This window comes from Nilaparvata lugens, chromosome Y (genome assembly GCF_014356525.2).
Source record: "Nilaparvata lugens isolate BPH chromosome Y, ASM1435652v1, whole genome shotgun sequence".
NCBI lineage: Eukaryota > Metazoa > Arthropoda > Insecta > Hemiptera > Delphacidae > Nilaparvata > Nilaparvata lugens.
In genome coordinates this window covers 6248513-6265593 of record NC_052519.1, presented here as the reverse complement: position 1 = coordinate 6265593, position 17081 = coordinate 6248513, and the positions used below count along the sequence as shown (strand labels likewise).

The 17081-nt window shown below is 34.3% G+C and overlaps 1 protein-coding gene across 1 annotated transcript; it reads left to right on the top strand.

The window, feature by feature from the left end:
- Positions 1-12321: 12321 nt before the first annotated feature.
- On the top strand, positions 12322-16764 carry LOC120348749 (gastrula zinc finger protein XlCGF17.1-like). Its single transcript, XM_039443441.1, has 5 exons — positions 12322-12327; positions 12565-12642; positions 13050-13151; positions 14146-14275; positions 15564-16764. Exons 1-5 carry the CDS (start codon positions 12322-12324, stop codon positions 16331-16333), a joined length of 1086 nt encoding a protein of 361 aa, XP_039299375.1. The 3' UTR covers positions 16334-16764.
- The last annotated feature ends 317 nt before the right edge of the window (positions 16765-17081 follow it).

The window sequence follows — 17081 nt, the reverse complement described above, 5'->3', positions numbered from 1 at the left end:
AAGCACGTTAGTACCTTGAATGATTTTACTTACAGATGCTTTGTATAAAAATAATATCAATCAATCAAGAATATTCTTTATTCCAAAAATACAGTAAGTACAAAAATGATGAATAATATAATGCGAATTTAGATAAAATTAATTGAAAAAAAGAGATGCAAAAATAAAATCATTACTAATAAGGAAATTTATATAAATTTTATGAGAGATGAAGATGCTGATGATGATGATGATGATGCTGGAGATGATTCTGACAATGAAGATGATGATGATGACTATGGAGACCAGGGTGAAGAGAAAAGAAGATTCAAAAAAAAAAGATAATAACCTACATAGAATTACCGGCGGAAAGATGGTGGGTATAGGGCTGCACAAGCTTTCTTGAACTGCAAAGTTGACAAATGAAATGGATCAAGATGAGCTCCACAAAGATTAAAAAGACACATCATACGATTAAAGAGAATTATAGTGATTATTGGTTCTGCACTGAGGAAGCTGGAACCTAAAACTGGAACGCCGAGCCACTTGGGGGACATAGATGTAAGCAAAGAAAGAAGGTAGAGAAGATCAATCCTTCCATTTAAAAGATTATACAGGAATACAAGCAATCTGCAGTTACGCGATGCCCCAAGGGATTGCATTTGAAACATTACTCTCAGATCAGAAGTTGGGTAATTGAAAGGACAAACTGCATTGAAGTGTTTAAAGTACAAAAATCTTAAAAATTTATTCTGGATTTTCTCAATCTCCACACTCTGAGAAACTAGATAAGGATGCCACACCTCGGAGCAATAATTGAGCAAACTTTTAACAAGTGAGTTGTACAACAGAATAAGAACTGAAATTTCATTGAAATGAGAGCAAGTTCTGCGAATAAATCCTATTTGCTGGCACGCCTTGGAGCATAAATTTCTCAAATGAAAATGAAACTTAAGCTCAGAATCAAAATACACTCCAAGGTCCTTAAATTGATCAACACGCTTGACTACTAGATTATTGATAGTATAAACAGGAACCTGGGGGTCTCTCTGCCTTGTGAAAGTTACAGTAGCGCATTTATCAATGTTGATCTTCAGCTGGTTTTCACTGCACCAGCAAAATAAGCCATCCACATCACTCTGAAGCATTCGACAATCATCCTCCGACTCAATCACCTTGTAGATTTTTACATCATCGGCATAGAGAAGGCAAGAAGAATGCTTTAGGACTCCAGGCAAATCATTTATGAATAGCAGGAAGAGTAGAGGACCCAGATTAGAACCCTGCGGAACGCCTGACGAACTGATATAGAATTTAGACTGGTTACCACCAAAAGAAACAGATTGAACTCGGTCAGACAGATACGAGGAGATAAGCCCAACACTTGGAATGGAAAATCCAAAGAGTGACAATTTATTGCACAACACTTGTGGCTCAGAGTGTCAAAAGCTTTAGAAAAATCAGTGTACACAGTATCAACACGCAAACCCCTATCAAGATAGGCTGATACCTCACTTCGGAAATGCAACAAATTGGTGACAGTAGATCTCCCAGGCAAAAACCCATGCTGATGTTCAGTCAGTAATGGTTTAACATGACCAAAGATTTTCTTATAAATACATTTTTCAAAAACTTTAGCAAAACAGTTTATTATAGAAATGGGCCTGTAGTTATTGATAGCTTGTCTACTACCAGCTTTGAAAATTGGAATCACTTTGGCCTGCTTCCACAGATCAGGGAACGTAGATGTCTTTAGTGCTAAATTGAAAATGAATTTAAGTGGTTCCAAAAACAATTCACAGCAACCCTTGACAATATAAGGTGGGATACCATCAGGGCCAACTGATCCTACCCCTTGAGACTTCTTATGGATAAATAAATATCATCTGACGAGATTGCATCAATGTGAAAAGGAGAGTGATTGATCAGGTTGTCTCGTGCTTCAGTGTTACTGTCACTTTTGCTAAATACAGATGAAAAGTATTCAGCAAAACCATCCGAAATGTCATTGCCAATGAAAACTCTATTATTCCACTTCATCACATTCTCAGTACGTCTCATTTTACGTTTATTGTTAATGTAGGTCCAGAAACCTTCATATCACCCTTAACGCTCAATTGAACCGAATTTATATAGTTATGATAGGCTGCGGAAATTTTTCTTTTCAAACCTGAACGTAGTCTCCGGAACTCCTCATCATGATAAGCCGAGACTCTTCTCCTCCTGGCACATCTGTTCTTTCGCTTTATGTCACTAATTATATCCTTGGTAAACCATTGGGGATACTTACCAGTTGCATTAGTAACAGCTCTCTTTGGAACAAATAAATCAAAACAGGAATAAATGAGTCGATAGAATGATTCGGTTGCCCCATTGACATCTGAGGACAAATAAACTCCAGACCAATCAGCATCTCTTAAAGATTCATAAAGACCAAAGAAATCAGCTCTCCTGAAATTATAGTACAGTTTGTACAATTCATCAAGGTGATCAGATCCAGCGCAAATTATTGGAAAAGAAACAGAAAGAGTTGGATGATGGCTATCCTCAGCCACAAGAAAATCATCAGATCTCACCACCTCAACATCAAACGAGCTCAAAACTAGATCCAAGGTTCGACCATTACCATTCAAAACCACATTACGAGACTCCAAACCAAGCACTCCCATGAACTGACCCAAAGCGACCGCCAGACGAGAACCGCCACTGAAATCAAAATCGGAGCAATTGATTTCTGGGATATTCCAGTCTCCAACAATTAACACATTACCATCAAAAATATCATTGAAAGATTCAACCAACTCAAAATATTGAAGGTAGGTTTCAAATGAAGTCGATGGTTTAAAGTAAACAGAATTTATGTAATATTGTGCATTATTTAATGAAATCTTGATCCAAATTGATTCAAAATTAGGTGACGATAAATCAGACAATAAAGTTGCATTCAATGAGCTACGTACAGCAATCAGAACCCCACCTCCCCTCAAACCTAGATTGCCCGGCCTATCCTTACGAAAAACAGTATAACGCTCATCAAATAATTCATCATTATGAATCCCATCGTGTAACCAAGTTTCAGTGAGAATTATTGCGTCAGCATCACACTTCAATACCTCCCGGAAAAACATGGAATTTTGGAGCGAAGTCCTCTTACATTCTGATAAAGAATATTAAAATCCAGAATAATTTATGAAACTATGAAGAGAGAGAAAGAGCGAGAGAGAGAGAGAGAGAAAAAGAAATAGTATGATGAGTAGAAAGTGAAGATGAAAGAAGAATACGAAAGATGGAGAACAAGAGAGAGACTGAGAAAGATTAAAAAAAAAAAAAATTAACTAAACTTATTTATTTATTCAAATAGCACCACGGACCACAAACAGCCCAAGCCTCCCAACCCTAAGCGGGGAATTATAAACCACACCTCCCTCTGAGAAAAAAAAAAGAATACTAATAGGGAGAGAATCAATTTCGCAAATAGAAAAAAAGAATACTAATAGGGAGAGAATCAATTTCGCAAATAGAAAGAAAGAAAATCACTTGAAGTTACTGTTAACGACATTGAAAGGACGAGTGTGATAAGAGCCCTGATAACAAATCGTAACTACAATCATAATAGCAGTAGGCCTATCAATTATTTTGAGTCAAACAGAGAGCGTCACAGTTACTCCTACATAAGTTAACAATAATAATTGTCAATGCCACCAGTGATAAATTGTGATCAAATTCAAAGTAATATCATCATATCAACAAATATCTGTACTCAGTGAAAAATGACAATAGACACTTGAAAATAATATTCCACTCTTAATCGACACCACTGCAAAGATGGAAAATAACAATAAATTTTATCACAACCACAATAATGCAAGATAAGGTAAGAACTAAAACAACGAATGATAAATCATTATCGAAAGATACTCCAAGCACAAGATTCCCTCTCATCAAAATATCACTTTATTCACCTCAATTAGCTTAGAACCCAACTATTTCATCGGTAGAAATGAACTGTCAGATAATATTGGTTCATATTAATCAGATGGAAATTTATTATAGGCTACCTAAAATTATTATTGACGATTATACGATTTATTAGATAAAGGAATTGAATGTAAGTAGGCTATCACAATCAATTACAGATTATTACACATTGAACGATTGTGAGCCATAGCCACAAAAGATCTACAATAGATAAACTTGACGGTCAAAAATTACAAAAATAAAAATATTTATGCTACTGCAAGAAAGCATTAATAATGCTGTCAAAATTCAAGTAACAATTATACAGGTGAAGAACTACTGGCATAAGTGAAACACTTGTTCGCCAGTAGGAGTAGAGACTTACCGTAACTGTTTCTAAATCTTAAGCTAATAATTTAAAATGGAATATTTTTATTCAAACAATGGTAAGTATATTTAAAATAAATGCTATTAATTGTGAATTAATCTAGACAAGAATGAATAGTTTTAAAAGCTGAAAAATTTTTGAACTCATAAAATATTAAGATGGAAATAATAGTTGTGAAGTATCCAGTTTTTAATATTTATTGGTACAAACTTAATAGGTACACCGATGAGCTCGTTCGGGATGCAGTTTACAATCTTTGGAGCGATGTATACCAGCTGCTTACGAATAACCGTTAAATTCGAATCATAAGTAACATATCTATGTAGATTGTATCTTGTTCTATGAGTTACATTGATTCTTGAAAATGAGCTTCTATGTTTATTGAAATATTTAAATATGCTAAGCACATAGAGTTGACGGATTGACATGACTCTCAATTCACTGAATGCAATTTTTGAGGGGAACAATATGGGTTTATTTAATATGGTTTTTATGATCATTTTCTGTATAATGAATAGTGGTAACAAAAGAGTGTCATAAGTACCACCCCAAACCGCCAAGCCATAATTTAATAGAGATTGTACAATTGCAAAATAAAGCATTCTCAACTTTGATAAATCAAGTATTGACCTCAACTTATAAAATTATAGGAGACAAACCTTAATTTATGGCATAGGTATTCAATATGCCTTCTCCACTTGAATCCCTCCTCGATTATCAAACCCAAATATTTTATTGACTAGTCCTTTCAATCTCAGGACATCTACAGGGAGCATCGTCTGATAAATTACAATTTAAATGCAATTTAAGTGTACAATTTGTCTCTTCATGTCCAGAGATATTTCTTGAAAAGGCGATATATTTTGTTTTTTTAATATTTAAGCTTAGGGAGTTAACATCTAACCATTTCTTCAGAGTGGAGATGCCTCTGGAGGCGGCTCCATATACTCTCTGCCAGGTGCTCTCTCCAAACAACAGCACAGTATCGTCAGCAAATGAGAATACCTCACCTCCATTCAGGTCTAATCTGAGTATCTCATTTACATAAAGAAGGAATAAGATTGGTGATAAGACTGTTCCCTGAGGGAGACCATAACCGGAGAGAGGCAGATCACTCACACAGTCATCAAGTGTAAGAATTTGTGATCTATGTGCAAGGTAGCTATGGAACAATCTCAAAGTTGTACCCCTGATTCCTGCTCGATCCAGTTTATTTAGTAGTGGTTGTGAGCCACAGTATCGAAAGCCTTGGCTAGATCAAGGAAAACCGCAAGAGTTTTCTTTCCCTTATTTAACAAATCTGCCACAGAATTTGAGAAATGGATTAGAGCATCATCAGTACATTTATTTTTTGAAATCCAAATTGGTGGTCTTCTATTATCCCATGTAAGTCAAAGAATTTAATAATTTGAAATTTTATCACTTTCTCCATTATTTTCGTTAATGAACTAAGCAAACTGATTGGTCTATAGTTCTCAGTGAGTTTTTTATCACCTGATTTGAATAGAGGTTTGATTTTGGCGACCTTGAACAATTGTGGAAAAACTCCTTCGCGAAAACATTTATTTATAATTGATGTGAAAGGATAGGCAATGAAATCGGCTACTATTTTTAAAGTTTTACTATTTATACCATCAATACCTGGACATGTATTATTTTTCAGACTGAGTATGACACTTTTTATTTGAATTTCATTTACCGGTTGCAAGACAAAAGAGTCGGTCAATCTCGAGTTATTTTTCTTATATTTGAATTCATAAGCGGACTGGCTGGTATATTTAGGTATCCTATCAGCATAAGTTTTACCAACATTTACAAAGTATTTATTTAATTCATGTGCATTTAATTTTATTTCATTTTCTTTCCTTTTCTATCTAGTAGTTCATTTATGTAAGACCATAATTTTTTTGCATTATTCCCACATTCGTTAATTTTAGTTTTATAATAATCATCCTTTGTACGATTTATAAGATTATTCAGTAGGTTCCTATATGTCCTGAATTTATTTTTCAAGTTAGTATTGAAAGGTTCCTTTTTTAGTTGCTTGGCAATTTTATCTCTTTCATTAATAGACTCTATCAAGCCCAGCGTGATCCATGGTTTCAGTGGTTTTTTCTTATGATTAATTTTTTTTCATATTTAGAAATATGTATATAATTTGTAAGAGTATTAACAAACCTCTCAACCATAGAATCAACAGAATCATCATTGTTAAGAAATTCCCATTTTTCGTGCAGTAGGTATGATTTAAGTTTATTAAAATCAATCATAGTAATTATATTTTTCTGTGTGACGGGAGTGTGAGGCAATATACTGTTTAGATTTATATGAAGAGTGGTAGCAAAGTGATCAGTGATATTTAATTTAAAGACATTAGCTATTTTTGGTTCGATAGAATGTGTAGAATTCTTGAAGAATATATGATCAATTAAAGATTGACTATTATCCACTTTTCTAGTCGGAATATTAATTAAAGAATTAAAACCATTTCCATTCATAACATTCAGATACTGGAATGTACAGCGATCAGTGCTCAAAATATCGATATTAATATCACCTGCAAAAACTACATTACGATTATTCGGAAGAGATTCAAGATAGTTATTCAACACTCGGATAAAATTATCTGTGTTGCTGTTCGGAGACCTATAGACTGCGATAACTTGTATTATCAAATCATTACCCAGTTCAACAATAACACTCAGCGCGTTAGCTTCTATCAACTCACAATCTAAAACTGTGAAATTATATTTTTTGTTAATATACATGCAAAGACTATCGCATTTATTAAGTTTACTGGGCTGGTTTAGCAAATTGTAGCCATCTATATAAAAATTAATAGGCTTATCGCCAGAATACCAAGTTTCAGTTAGAATTATTATATCGAATGACACTTTGAAATATTTAAGACACACTATGAATTCATTAAAGTTCTTATAAATACTACGAATGTTCATTTGAAAAATGTTCATATAGTTAACTGGACTTGTTTCTTTATCAGTGAGTAAATCATAATTCACATCTTCAATTTCTCCCGTCTTAAAAACGTCATCACTCAGAATGTTACATAACTCGTTGAAAGAGTTCATACTAAATAAAAAATCTTATTCTAAAAGCTCCGGAGAAATCCTATTCAACCCGGTCCTCTGATGACTATTCGTTTTTTCGAGTTACATCGCCATTACCAATTTCGAGAAGATCATTCACGGTCCGAATTCTTAGTGCTCTAGTACAATAAATATCAATGTAAATATAAATGTATTTTCCTGTTTCCGTATGTAAACCTTTCCATCTCTTGACCATGCAAATTTGAAATTCTTCTTCTTAGTGAACTGTTTTGCCTCGTATAGGAGTTTCTTATAGTAGGGAGATAAATTTTCATTCAAGTAAACTGGTTTATCAGGGAGATTTCTATTTATGTTGATGGTTCGAAGATTAGCTTTAGGGTCGTTTTTAGATTTTTTCAATTCCTCACGAAAAACTTTATAACACTTCATCCAATTATTCTTTATCTCTCTAGTGCGAAATGATACAATTAAAGAAGGAATTTCTTTATTTCCTGCTGGAAGTCGATGAGCGGCGTTAATATCTGTTTGCTGGTGGCTGATTTTAAGAGCTTTAGCTGTTGATGCGATGATTTCATGAATATTTTCATGGTTAGTTGAAGGAATACCATGAATTTCGATATTGTTCCTTCGCGAGTATTGCTCCAATTCACAGACTCTTGATTCCATGTCACTTAGTTTCATCTGAAGTGAAGCATTCATCTTTTCAATTCAAGATGTTCATTATTTAAAGTTTCCATGGCTTTAGTATAGTCATCAATTTTTGACGAAAACATTTCCACTGATTTTCCAAATTCTTTCATATTACCATTAATTGTATTAAGTTCATCTTTAAGAGATTGTACTACATGATTCACACTACTTTTTATTTCTTCTCTAATTAGATTTTTAATTTCTGATAATAGTTGTTCAGGGAAGTCAGAAATCTTTTCCATTTTCTCGGGAACTCGTTTAACACTTGACTTACAAACCGCACACCTCCACTTTAGTCGATTTTCTTTGGATAACTTTTTGAAATTTGTTTCACTTAAACCAGTACAGCCGTAGTAAAATAAACACTTGCAGTCTGAACAGCGAAGCGATAGCTGTTCTTCAGTAACACTATTATCACAATTCAAGCACGCACAATTTTGCATTCTAGTAAACGAATTTGTAAGACCAAACGAATGACTAGCTATTAGAAATACTACTTATCTTTTACGATAACAGAGAAGCCGAAAAGACGTTCGTTCGGCTCGGTAGTCGAGCTTCTACTGAATTACGATATATTACTTGGGATAAGAAGAAGCAATTTAAAAAGGATCTCGTCAGCTGGATAGTTCTAATCCCAACTGTGGCTGCATATCTCGTGTTGTGAGAATGTAGAGATGGTATGAAAATTGAACCAAAATGTTTATAAACATGAGTGAATAAATCCTTTATGTATAATTTTTTGAAGGGTAAAACTCTAATTTCCTGAAATAATAAAGATGAGGGATATTTTCGACATTTACGAAAGCCAGCTTTAAGGATTGCTTTTTGAATAATTTCTAATCTTCTTAGATTGGTGCGGTAGGCTGCTCCCCATGCTAAGATGCCATATGAGAGGTAAGACTGTACAAAGGCGAAATAAGCTATTTAAGTCCGTTAAAATTGAGAATTTCTCCAAGCTGCCTGAATGCAAAGATATATTTACGTAAGGATTTTAATTGGAAATCAATATGTTCTATCCACTTAAGTCTGGAATCAAAAATGACGCCCAGATACTTATATGTAAAACCCCGTTCAATACTTTGACATCTGCACAATTTATTTAAAAAAGTCATAACAATTATGAATTTTAAGATCCTCTAGATTGTAATCCGTTGAATGAGTTCATGCAATTGGCAGGAACTTAGTTTTAGATATATTTAGTGATAATATATTTTGATCAAGCCATTTTTTAACAATATGTAGATCAGATAGAACACTGTTTTTGGTTTCAAGCCAAGAGCTTCCCTGAACAAGTATTAAAGTATCATCAGCGAAAAGGAAGATTTCACCATTCAAAGTTAATCTTGAGATTTTATTAATATAAATTGAAAAAAGTATTGGGCCCAGGTTACTTCCCTGGGTATTGCTATCTATTTTTAAGGTAGCTGGAAAACCAGTCAATTGCCTTACCCACAATTCCTATTGCTCTCAATTTATCAATCAACTTATTTCTGTCTACACTATCGAAGGCTTTTTTGAGATCAAGAAATATCATCGAAGCCTTCAAATTACCTGACACAGCACTATGCAAAGCTTTGTTCACATCAAACATCACATCAGAAACACATCTGTCACTCCTAAAGCCATATTGTCGGTCTGTAATAATGTTATTCAATATCAGGTAAGCAACAAGTTGCTCCTTGGCAATTTTTTCTAGAATTTTGGAGAAAACTATTAGTAGAGAAATCGGTCTATAATTATTTTTATCTGAAAAACAGCCTGTTTTATAAAGTGGGAAAACTTTGGCAATCTTATAAATATCAGGAAAAACTCCGTTGATCAAACTAAGATTTATTATATGAAGGATAGGTTCAAGGATTATATGGATATTATCTTTGAGGAGACAAGCCGAGATCCGGTCGTAACCAGGCGCCGAACCACCTCTTAGTGCGGTCACACACCTTACCACGTCCTGCTCAGAAACAGGTTGAAACGCAAATTCTGTGTCTACAACATAGTCAGTACGGTATCATTCACTATCAGAGCACCACCTGAGTCGATCGAACGAGCTAGGTTCTCTCCTACTGAAGCAAAAAAAATGTTGAAATCATTTGCTACATCTCTGCAGATATTGATAGGTGTATGTGGTGAATTGGTCAAAAATTTATCTAATGGAAAGCTGTCTTTCCTCACATTCCTTCCTCCTTAACTCGCTTATCAGTTTCCAAAACAATTTAGGATCATTTTGGCACTGGTTCAATTCATTACGATGGTACGTTCGTTTTCAATTCTCAAGTTTATTTGTAAATTGTTTTCTGAAGATTCAAAAATTTATTCTCAACTCCAAAATTAAATGGTTGGTTTTTTACTTTTAAGCTCATTTTGTCTCTTTCACGAATCAATAATTAGATCTCGAGTGATCCAAGGTTTGACCTTCTTATAACTTGTAGAAATATTTTTTAATGGTTTTTTAGAACTGGAGATTGCTTCAGAAAATAAATTGGAAAAATCAGCAGAACATTGGTTGACGTCTTGTGCTTGTGTGGTGCTATTGTAGTTGATCCGACTCAGGTTGGCGGCTAAGAGAGCGTGATCAATGTAGTGGTGTGTGATAATGTCAGTCTGTGTAAAATAATTTATCGTCAAAATCAATAGTGAGTCCTATGCTGTAGTGATCTGTTAAGTACGATTGTAAAACAGCCGATCGCACATTTGCCATATCATTGTACCGTATAAAAAAATGATCTATACAAGATTTTGTATTTTCAGTTCTCTTGTTGGTTTGTCAATACACTGAATGAGTCCTGCTTCTATCAATGTGTTCAAGTAAGTGTCAGTGTTCAAAGTATTCCCTAATAAGTCAAAATTGAAGTCACCACTCCAAATAATTGTTGTGGCTCTATTCAATTGGTTAATATAGTTGTCCATTGAGTCTAAAAATAATTGAATGTCGCAGTAGAAAGTCCGGTAGAAAGCCAAAAGACAGTAATTTTTATTTTTAAAAGAAAATTCTAATTTTAAGCCATATACATCAGCAATTGCAGTTTGTACAGCACTCCCCGATAATCTTTTATTGTAGTAAACTATAACACTGTCGGCTCTGTTTTGTCGTCTGTCAGTAATTACATAGTCAAATCCCTCCAAAGGTATTCCCTCCTCACCTTCTCTCAACCAGCATTCTGTTGGTATTATAATATCCAAAGTTGGTAAACTATCTAGATAGACCAACAGTTTATCTACATTTTTGGAAAAGCTACGAATGTTTCATTGAAAAAACTTCAGCCCCTCCCTCCCCCTGTCCGAAGAAAAAATTTACAAATTTATGAGTTGATTCAAGCTCTAAACATAAATGGTTGAAACATCATAGATGATCGTCATCAATCATCCGACTGAGTCTCTGTCGACCGCGCACAGGCCACCCACCCAACTGGTCAACAAATTAACAATTGCGCGCAATAATAGAAAAAATAAATCATTAACCTGGAAATACTTGGAATTAAATTGAATTAAATGAATAAACAAGAAAAAACTTGAAGAGAAAATATATTAAATGGAATTGAATCTATGAATCTATCGAACTTATTTTGTGAAAAACAACTAAAACATATACTGTACTTCCATTTATGTGTATTCCAGTTAATTTAATAAAGAGTAACAAGCTAAAACAGTTTCCTAGAATTGAACAGTCAACAATACCAGCAAAGAGCATACAGCTTTTGTTAAGTAAAGTTTAAGTTCTAAATAAAAAGTATGCATCTGCATAGTATACAAAACTATACAAAAGTATACAAACTATCTACATCCCAAATCAATATTTCAGCAATTAGTCTTTTAGACTGTTTTTGATTGAGAACATTAACATTTGAATGCATGTGAATATTTCCAAAGTGGGGTAAATTGTGAGACTTTTAAAATCCTTGAAATAGTTGTAAGTACATCTATATTGAATTAAACACAATTGAACGTCGATTACTGATGTGTTATAATATGTCATTGCATTGCAGTTCATTTGCTCATTGGTTGATGTGGGAGAGACTTTGTTAGATGACATCACTTGATAGCGGTTGAATTTTATAGATGTCCTGATAGTATACCAGGAGAATTACATGTGTAATGTTTGATGGCAACAATAAAGATTGATTGATTAATTGAGTATCTGCAAATTTACAGTGCTTCCTGTCTGGTATAGGCAAAGGCAACCTACGACCTGTCCACTCATCTACATTCCAGTACTCTGTACTCTCTCATGCAATGTGTAAAATGGGGGTCAGTTGCTTGAGAGCTCCGTTATGTAGCAGCAAAAACGCCAATTATTCTATCTATGGGGATTACAAGCTTTGATCATTCTCACCATCAGAGTGTTACCCGATTAATTGATAAAGGATTAATTGTTATGTACATTACATTACTAGGATATCTGAAATAGATATCTTAAAACAGAAAATGTGTTTCATTAAGATTCTACTGTGAAGGATTCAAGTTATTTTTTTGTCTTTGTTGCAGGTTAAAGTTGAGAAACAGGAAAGTGCTTTTGATGACAGTTGGATTGGAGATGCACGTAGTGATACAGCTACTCAGCAGGCATGTATTGTTGAACAATCCACCTTGAAATTTACTGACTACAGCTTTATGATAAAGTTGAATCCAATTTTTCTCAACTTTTCAACTGTTGATAGCATATGATGAAATTAGTTAAAAGATTAATTCAGTCGCAATATTCTTTATAATATTATGAAATATTTTTATTGATCGCCTTCCATGGATCTTATAAAACTGTAGAGTAAGGCATCAATGGGAACTATAGAAAAAGGCCCATTCTTAAAGGGATGTATCTTGAATATATTCGTTGCTATTATAACAAACATACGGTAAATAAACAAAGTAACATCAACTACTACAACCCATATTTTAATACTGAGCACTATTACTTGCTGAATACTATATTCGTCTAGTTTTCAAGTGACACAAGCCTTCTCCTATGTTCACAGATCAAGATCGAGAAGCAGGAGGATGAATTTGGAGAATGTGAATTTGCAACTAGCAACGTCAAAGATGAGTCATCCTCACACAATGGTTCAACTTCCAATCAGGCATGTATTCTATCTTTACTAGAATTATAAAGTTGTGCAGTTTAGTTTGTGATTTTTTCATCAAATTATATTTATAATTAAAACTTATTGCTGAATGAAAACTTTTCTTCCTGATTCGGCAGAAAAACAGTATGAAAATTCAAAATTGTAAAAAGTTCTATCAAATAACCAGAATAATCTTTAGTAGGCCTATAATAAAGGAAAGAATCAGCTCACACAAGTAGAGATAGGTAGGAAATACATGAATGAAGCACCATTACTTCTGATCTACTGATTTGATTAACTTGAAATTTTGCATATAGATCCCTAATTTACTTAGTATGGTTATAGGCCTATTTTCAGTTCTTCAAGATTTCAGAACATTGAAATTGAAATTTATTCATAACACTGACAATTTACAAACAAAAGTAAATGAACTTAACAAATCAGTACAATAATTTCCAAAAAATAAAAAACTAAAATACATAATAAAATATCATCTTCTAATTCTATTTAAATATTCTATTTCAATTCCTATCTAAATATATGTACAGTTATAGTTCTTCGGCAAACCTTAACGTTAATGGCTGGCCTTAGCTTGCAATTTCCTAATCTTTGAAAAAGATTACAATTTCTATCATTAAACTGTAATATTATCGTGATATAACTCAAGACAGCAGTCAAATTCAGTAGTTGCTGTTCCTTTACGACTAGGGCTCAACTCATACTTACGCGACTTAGGTCGAGAAGAGACTCGACTCTAGTCGATAGCATGTGTTTCCAAATGGTGACACCCAGACTAGTCGATTCTAGTCTCCGCGACATCATCATTTGAAAACACATGCTATTGACTAGAGTTGAGTCTCTTCTCGACCTAAGTCACGTAAGTGTGAGTTGAGCTAAGGCTCAACTGTAAGCAGTACCAATATTTGTGTCTTTCACATGAGGTGTAACAATAATCGATTATCTTCTCATTTTTGTAATATCAATATTGCAGATGGCGTGAGTTAAGCAGGAGAATGATAGCAGCCAAGAACCAGCGCCAGAGTGCAGCACTGCATGCTCTCTAACTGATGGTGATTTCAGCCAACAGCATTATCTAATCCCTGGATATAATCTAATATTCATCAAAGAGGAAGAATATGGTGAGATTCAAGTTATTATTCCATTCATTTTTATTCATCAATGATAATAACACATAACACATACTTGTAAATGGAAGAAAATAGGAAATGAAGGAATAATTATGTAGGGTAATGGCAACGTTTGTAAACAGAAGGTTGATCACTCACAGGTGTAAGATTCAAAGTGGTGGGGGGAACGCCAGCGTGACGTCACTTGTAGTAAAAAAGTGATAGAGTAACCACACTGAGCATACAGTTTATTCACTTTAGCTTCAAATACATCGTCGTTTAATCCCCTCAAGATTGACCTAGAACTTTAAAACTCTCCATACTTATAACGAATAAATCATTGATTCTTATGATGCTGTTTAATATTTCAATTTCATTTAACTTGTATGAATAAAATGAGGTTGAAAATTTTCAAGAATCTAAAAACTCACTGTCTACTAACTTTGGGGTAGTGGTTATCAGATGTGGTTGCCATAGTAACAGTTATAGGTATAAGTTGCATTTATACGCACTCCTTCAAGAATTTGATTGTATGTGAGGAGATATTGTGGTAAATTATATACCACTATATATACATAGTGGTGTTGACAAAATCAACGTCTTATTTTTTCATCCTTTTAATAAATTGCCCTTCACTCAATTACTTGTGTTCACTACAGATTATCATCCTATTTCCAGCACAACTGATATGCAATAATGTGCTGTGTTTGCCAATTGTAGCCATATTGCTCTTTTGAGTAGTCGATGAATAATGAAGACCCCCATTCATCAAGCTAGAGCCGACAATTTCATGCCAGTTTATAGTTTTAATTTTGATGCACATTTCTTACAGTTTGTGTCAAAACATGTGAAATTTTTATTTATGCAACAGTATTTTCATGTTTCGAAACAAAAAAGATAGGCAGTCATATACATAACCAATCATTTTCTGACAATTCAATCTATACGTATGTCAATTGAGAGAAAACCAAGGTCTGAATTAGCAATCATAGATTATTATTCTCATGTATCAATAAAAAAATTACTCATTGCATAATTTATTTGTAATTATTATCTCTGTGAATGTTCACAATCTAACTCAATATTCAACTATAATCAGTTTTATGTACTATTTCGACAATTGGCTGCAAAACTCTTGGTTTGTATAAACTATTGTATCAATTGGTGAATAATGATTATGATAATCAATGAGGTATGATTGAGGTAAGGCAAGGAAAATTTTGTGAGTGTTTTACTCTAGATAATATCACTACTTTATTCTGCTTTAATCATTTACAAGTTCCATCATTGGTATTTGCAGTTGAGCAAGAGGCAGAAGGATGTTCAGTGGAGAGTGAACCGGAGATGTGGCCTTCAAACTGCAGCACATCTGGCCGAGACTATGCAACAGAAGTGGGTGGACTGAATGCACATTCAATCTCTCCAGTGGAAAAGTGCACTGAGCCATCTGTGGCTGGCAAAAAGATCAAGCTCTACAGCTGTGCTGACTGCAGCTATGAAACAAAACGGTTCAGTCATTTGAAGAGTCACATGATAAAACACACTGGGGCAAAGCCTTTCAGTTGTGAGTTATGTGACTATAAATGTGCTCGATCAAGTGATTTGGATAGACATACCAGAACACATACCGGAGAAACAACTTTCAGCTGCGAGTATTGTGACTATAAATTTGCTCGATCAGATGCTTTGATATCACATATTAGAACACATACAGGAGAAACACCTTTCAGCTGCGAGTATTGTGACTATAAATGTGCTCATTCAAGTGATTTGAAGAAACATATCAGAACACATACAGGAGAAACACCTTTCAGCTGCGAGTATTGTGACTATAAATGTTCTTCTGCAAGTGCTTTGAAGAAACATATCAGAACACATACAGGAGAAACACCTTTCAGCTGCGAGTATTGTGACTATAAATGTGCTCAATCTGGTTCTTTGAAGAAACATATAAGAACACATACAGGAGAAACACCTTTCAGCTGCAAGTATTGTGACTATAAATGTGCTCAATCAACTAATTTGAAGAGACATATAAGAACACATAAAGGAGAAACAGCTACTGGCTGAAAATTTGTGACTTAATGTGTACTCATTCAAATTTATTTCACTGTGGTTCTTAGGGTGGTCACTAATAACAGGCCAAGTGTGTTGAACATCTGTGTACATTCATGTCGCCATTCATTGTTGTGTCATCACAGCTAAAGGCTTCAAACAACATTTTTTTAAGGTTCTGAATATTGACCCACACCTTGACTCTATTCAAATTGCCAGGGTCACCCCGGGTTGGCGTCTGGGGAGGGGCGTAGTAGGGGATGCTGCTCACAGTGTGGTGTGTGCCGGCCGGTGGTTGGATCAGCAGGGTGAACGGCCTCTTGGGGACGGCTGGGCTCCTCGCGGTGTTCGGTGTCTTCCAGATACACCACGGTTGTCATCTCACAACACTGAAATTCCTTTCTGAGAGGGGATTGGGGGATTGGCCATGCTTTCGCACTACCTGGAGGGAGATAGATAGATAGATAGATAGATAGGCTGCCTTTATTTTAACCTGGAGGGCGAAGTTAGGGCGCAGCCGGCCCTCTCTCCCACTTAACCCTCCTATACAATTCTAATGCATCTACATCAAAACATAATGAAATAATCTCTTAAATATAATAATAAGTAATATGATAGAAAAAAAAATATATATATATATGTATATAATATAAATCAATAATTGAAAAAAAAAAACAAAAACAATTCCATTCAATTTAGTAGAATATATTTTAGACTGAAAGAAAATAAAAAAAAAAGTTAGAAAATAGAGTTATAGGAAATT